General features: G+C 39.5%; 1 protein-coding gene across 1 annotated transcript; it reads left to right on the plus strand.

The window, feature by feature from the left end:
• The first annotated feature begins 876 nt into the window (after nucleotides 1-876).
• LOC125904299 (uncharacterized) lies at nucleotides 877-3,131 on the plus strand. Its single transcript, XM_049601634.1, has 2 exons — nucleotides 877-1,297; nucleotides 1,590-3,131. Exons 1-2 carry the CDS (start codon nucleotides 877-879, stop codon nucleotides 2,585-2,587), a joined length of 1,419 nt encoding a protein of 472 aa, XP_049457591.1. The 3' UTR covers nucleotides 2,588-3,131.
• Nucleotides 3,132-6,152: the final 3,021 nt, after the last annotated feature.

Consider the following 6,152-nt stretch of genomic DNA (forward strand, 5'->3'; position numbering starts at 1 on the left):
ATTCTGGACAGTACCCTTTGTTTGCTGCTCTGTTAGAAGTCTAGTTTTAACACAGAAGAATGTGACTGGATAAAAGGGCTCAAAGTGAAAAACAAAGAATTAGCTGGACACAATAGTTTTTAAGCCCCCAAGGAGGTATCACTTGTTCGCTATGTTGCCAACTCTGAGAGGGTCTTCCTCAGGCAAAGGTGACGTTTTTATAGTGAGGCAAACAGAAACATAATCATCAGCCACTATATAAGCCTCAATACCGAGCAATACCCACAGAACCTTCTCATATGTCACAACGTCACAAATAAATAATACCTCCTACGGGGCTTAAAACTATTCAGTGTGCAGATAATTCCTTGTTTTTCACAAAAGGAGAATAGTTTCTCGGTGAATTTTCTTCATTTGTCTTAAAGAAATGTTCAAACAAAACCAGCACATAACATCAGCTTTTCATTTTTTTACATTCTGCTAAGATAAATGCAAACTTGGGTAAATGTTAAGACATAAATGGAAACATTAAGATACCATTAATAACTATTATATTTTGTTAATGGTTTAAATCATCACTATATTTCCAGTCATCACAGGAAACTGATGAATGACAGCTTTCAAAAAAATTAGCTTTTATTCTAAAGTAAATTTTGTCTGATCCATTTTATATAGCAAAAGTTATAACCTTTACACAAACATTTTAACAAAATTAAGTCAAAGCTTGCATTCATGAAAACATCCATTTTAAAAGGTTACAAAAAGTACACATGAAATAAATGAAAAGATTTATAACAGTAATTATAAAACCTATGAATAGACCTTTTACACACTTCCGCATTTTTTGACCGGAAATACGTAGACGACGTCTAAAGCTACTTCCGCTTTCTATGGAGAATGGCGGAAGCAAGAAACAAAAGTTTCTGCAGTGTACCGGGCTGTTCTTGCTCTGCCCAAAAACAGCCGTATCTTTCTTTTCATTCTGTCCCGGTTGACAGCGATGTTAGAAGGAAATGGAGTCAGGCGATCCGGCGGGAGGAAGGGCCGAATTTCGTCATTAAGAAGGGGAGCACGTATGTCTGTAGCAGACACTTCACGTCTGAGGATTACATCTTGGGTTGCAGTGTTAGCCGCTTAATACCCGGGGCTGTTCCCAGTCTTTTCCCTTGGAACAACTTTACATCTCATCTGAAAAGAGAGTCTGTTTATGAGAGAACCAACAAGCGGCTGTCTATGCTGTCTTTGAAGGCCCAGAACAACGAAATAGCGATGAAGGTGGCGAAACTCGACCACGACTATGCAACGCCGCCCCCACCAGGTGAAAGATTCTACCTCGAGTATGCCAGAATGTGTTATGTTTTGCTGTGTTTTGTTGTGTGGTGTTGTATTGTGTTAAACTTGATTACAGACTCAGATCCATATACAAGACACATAGTACAAAACCAGACAACACAATACCTGTGATAAAAGATGATGAGAGCTAAAAGTTCATATTTAATAACAATCATCAGAATATTAGATGACATTACAGCTACTGAATACTTAGGTATTATCTCACTGTAGGAATGAAGAACTGAATTAGTTTCTGTCTTTCTTTTCAATCACTATAGGTGTTCGTGATGAGGCAGTGGGTTATATCCAGGACTTGGAAGCCAAGCTGAAGGAGCTAGCCTTACCATCCCCTGCCCTCTTCAGACGATATTGTGCGTCCAATGACCAGATACGATTTTACACAAAATTTCCATCTGAACGTGTGTTTAAGATCTTCTGGGAGTCCATTGCACCATCTGCTTCTCGATTGGCCTACTGGAGCAAGGCAAAGAGGATAGGTCAGTCAGACATCACACCCAGCCCCTCTCGTAGGATGCCATTAATCGATGAGTTTCTAATGTACTCTATGCGAGTAGCGGTTGGGATGAAAGAGCAGCTCATTGCTGACATGTTTGAGGTCAGTGTAGCCACCGTGAGTCGAGTCACCATCACTTGGGCCAACTATCTCTTCCTGATGCTGGGGTCACTTCCTCTCTGGGTGAGCATGGACAAGGTGAAGTCTGTCATGCCAGCAAAATTTAAGATGCACTGTTCCAATGTCCGTGTGATACTGGACTGCACTGAAATTGCTGTGGCGACTGCCTCTTCACTAACATTGCAATCAGAAATGTTCTCCCACTACAAAAACAGGACGACCTTGAAGGGACTGATCGGAGTCGCTCCCAATGGTTTGGTAACGTTTGTCTTGCCCCTGTACACTGGAAGCATCTCTGACAAGGAGATAACAAAGATCAGTGGAATCCTTCCCTTACCTGAGCCAGGTAACGAAGTGATGGCTGACAAAGGCTTTCTCATTGAAGATCTACTTTCTAATGTTGGAGCAAAACTCATCATTCCACCCTTCAAGCATTCAGCTCAATTTACAAGAGAGGAAACCAAGAAAACACAAGCCATCGCCCGTCTCAGGATAGTAGTTGAGAGGGTAATAGGCAGAGTTAAGTCCAACCACATCTGGGACTCACCTGCACCACTCACTCTGATGGGCACTGTCAACCAGATCTGGCACAACTGTTGTGTTATGGTTAATTTTCAAGGACCTTTGTCCTATGAAGAATAAGTTGCTGAGAGGATCAACAGGCCCAGCAACCAACAAAAATTATACATTTGAATATAGTTATGAGCATTTTTTCAAAGATGTACATGTTGTATATTTTTATATATAAATGTTGTGGTTCGGTGTAACAGAAATGAGCAATAATCCAACAGAAAGTAACACTTAATGTAATATAAATGCATTTACCTGTAATTATTTAATCAGAATGTGTGAAAATAAACCTTCAGATGAGATGATTTGTCAGTAAATTAATTGGTGAATAGGTTGCTGAGAGGATCAACAGCAAATGATAAATTTGAATGTGAACATACTGACTAAGTAGTTTTGAGCATTTTTTTTTTTCAAAGATGTACATGTTGTATATTTTTATATATAAATGTTGTGGTTGAATGTAACAGAAATGAAATCTAACACAAAGTAACCTGTAATTATTTCATCACAACGTGTGAAATTTTACCTTCCGATAAGATGCTTTGTCAATAAATTAATTGGTGCCCAGATCAGTACTGTTACGCATGCCAGTTATGTTACCTCATAATAAATTATAATGGTCAACTTACTTTGAATCCTTTACTTTCCTCGAAATGAACCAACAACAACTGATTAAACAACTGATTTATTGAATCAGTTCACCACATTTCACAGTCAGTAGGTAAGTGGGAGCATCATCATTTTGGGCCTTGTGTGCCATGAGCAAGGTGTTATGCTGTAGACAGGTAGATGAACATGAACTGATTTGATAAACATTTTGATTTTATACTGTGCAAAAATGAAAATCAACTAATTAATTAGTTAATATGTAAAATATAAAATGAGTAAAAACAAAAGATTAATTAAAATTATTCACAGTAAATTACATCAGACATCTATTGAGAGTCCTAAACAGTTCAGTGTGATTCCAAGTCAACATTCATGTATGTGTTGTAGTAGAAAAGGTCTAATTTGTCCTTCATTTTGATTATGAATGAATCATCTCGCCAAATTCTTTCAACAGACAAACTTATCTGTGTGTCTGTGACAAAGTCACACCACTCTAGGCCGATTACTGCTAACTGTCCCTGAACCTGCCAGTAGTAACGGTGTGAACGCCTCAGGCTGACAGAGCCATTTTCCCTCTTAAGGTGAGCAACCTGCGAAGCATCGTGTTTAGTGGTGCTCTTCACTTCAACAAGTCCAAATGACGGTGACTCTGAAGGATCATCAATCAATCAATCAATCAATTTTATTTATAAAGCCCAATATCACAAATCACAATTTGCCTCACAGGGCTTTACAGCATACGACATCCCTCTGTCCTTAAGACCCTCACAGCGGATAAGGAAAAACTCCCCCAAAAAACCCCTTTAACAGGGAAAAAAAACCGGTAGAAACCTCAGGAAGAGCAACTGAGGAGGGATCCCTCTTCAAGGACGGACAGACGTGCAATAGATGTCGTACAGAACAGATGAGCATAATAAATTAACAGTAATCCATATGACACAATGAGATAGAGAGAGAGAGAGAGAGAGAGAGAGAGAGAGAGAGATGCAGGTAATGACAGTAGCTTACAACAACATTAATGAAAGTAATAATATTATAGTTATAGTTCTGGCTACTGTGGTACAATATGTTGAAAGTATGTATTAATATCTGGCAGTATACATGTGTGACAATAATCATATGTGTATAATAACAGAAGAAGTATGACTAATGACTAATGATGGCAGCAGCAGCAGAAGGCATCTGGCGGGACCACGGCAGCAGCACAACCACACACGTCACGCTGTCCAGGCACCGCTGCGGTATGAGTTAATCTGAGAGACAGTGGAGCACAAAGGCTCCGGAGAAGAAGCCGAGTTAGTGACATCCAGAATGGCCGGGTTAGCTAGATGCAGTAATAGGATACGAGAGAGAGAGAGAGAGAGAGAGAGAAGGAGAGAAGGGGCCCGGTGTATTATAGAGGGGTCCTCCGGCAGACTAGGCCTAAGTCAGTTTAACTAAGGGCTGGTACAGGACAAGCCTGAGCCAGCCCTAACTATAAGCTTTATCAAAGAGGAAAGTCTTAAGTCTAGTCTTAAATGTGGAGACGGTGTCTGCCTCCCGGACCGTAACAGGAAGATGATTCCACAGGAGAGGAGCCTGATAGCTAAAGGCTCTGGCTCCTGATTTACTTTTGGAGACTTTAGGGACCACGAGTAACCCTGCGTTCTCAGAGCGCAGTGTTATGGTGGGATAATATGGCACTATGAGCTCTCTAAGATATGACGGAGCTTGACCATTTAGAGCTTTATAAGTTAACAGTAGGATTTTAAATTCAATTCTGGATTTTACAGGGAGCCAGTGCAGAGAAGCTAAAACAGGAGAGATATGATCGCGTTTCTTAGTTCCTGTTAGTACACGTGCTGCTGCATTCTGAATTAGCTGGAGAGTTTTTAAGGACTTACTAGAGCTACCTGATAATAGAGAGTTACAATAATCCAGCCTTGAGGTAACAAAAGCGTGGACCAATTTTTCTGCATCTTTTCGGGTCAGGATAGGCCTAATTTTTGCAATATTACGCAGATGAAAAAATGCAGTCCGTGAGGTTTGCTTTAAATGAGAATTAAAAGACAAATCTTGATCAAATATTACTCCGAGGTTTCTTACGGTAGTGGCAGGGGCCAGAGCAATGCCATCTAGAGAAACTATGTCATCAGATAAAGAGTCTCTGAGTTGTTTGGGGCCAAGAACAATAACTTCAGTTTTGTCTGAATTTAACATCAGGAAATTGGTGCTCATCCAAGTTTTTATGTCTTTAAGGAAATTATGGAGTTTAGTTAATTGATTGCTTTCTTCTGGCTTCATTGATAAATACAACTGAGTATCATCCGCATAACAATGGAAATTTATAGAGTGATTTCTAATGATGTTACCTAAAGGAAGCATATATAGAGTAAACAGGATTGGTCCGAGCACAGAACCTTGCGGAACTCCAAAACAAACTTTAGTACGTAAGGATGGTTCATTTGCGACGTCAACAAATTGAAAACGATCAGATAAATAAGATTTAAACCAGCTTAGTGCTGAACCTTTTAAGCCAATTAAGTGATCCAGTCTCTGCAGCAAAATTTGATGGTCAATTGTGTCAAACGCCGCACTAAGATCTAATAAAACAAGTACAGAGACGAGTCCTTTGTCTGAAGCAATCAGAAGGTCATTTGTAATTTTAACTAGAGCTGTCTCAGTGCTATGATGCACTCTAAATCCTGACTGAAATTCCTCAAATAAATTATTATCCTGGAGAAAATCACACAGCTGGTCTGCGACTACTTTCTCAAGGATCTTTGACATAAAGGGAAGATTAGATATTGGTCTATAATTGGCTAACACCTCTGGATCCAGGGTGGGCTTTTTTCGTAGAGGTTTAATTACAGCTATCTTAAAAGACTGTGGTACATAGCCTGTTAATAAGGATATATTGATCATATCTAATATATGAGTGTTAACTAAAGGAAAGACCTCCTTAAGTAGCCTAGTTGGGATGGGGTCTAAGAGACACGTTGATGATTTGGATGAAGAAATCACTGCAGTCAATTCTTGAAGAGAAATT

This window comes from Epinephelus fuscoguttatus, linkage group LG17 (genome assembly GCF_011397635.1).
Source record: "Epinephelus fuscoguttatus linkage group LG17, E.fuscoguttatus.final_Chr_v1".
NCBI classification, from domain to species: domain Eukaryota; kingdom Metazoa; phylum Chordata; class Actinopteri; order Perciformes; family Serranidae; genus Epinephelus; species Epinephelus fuscoguttatus.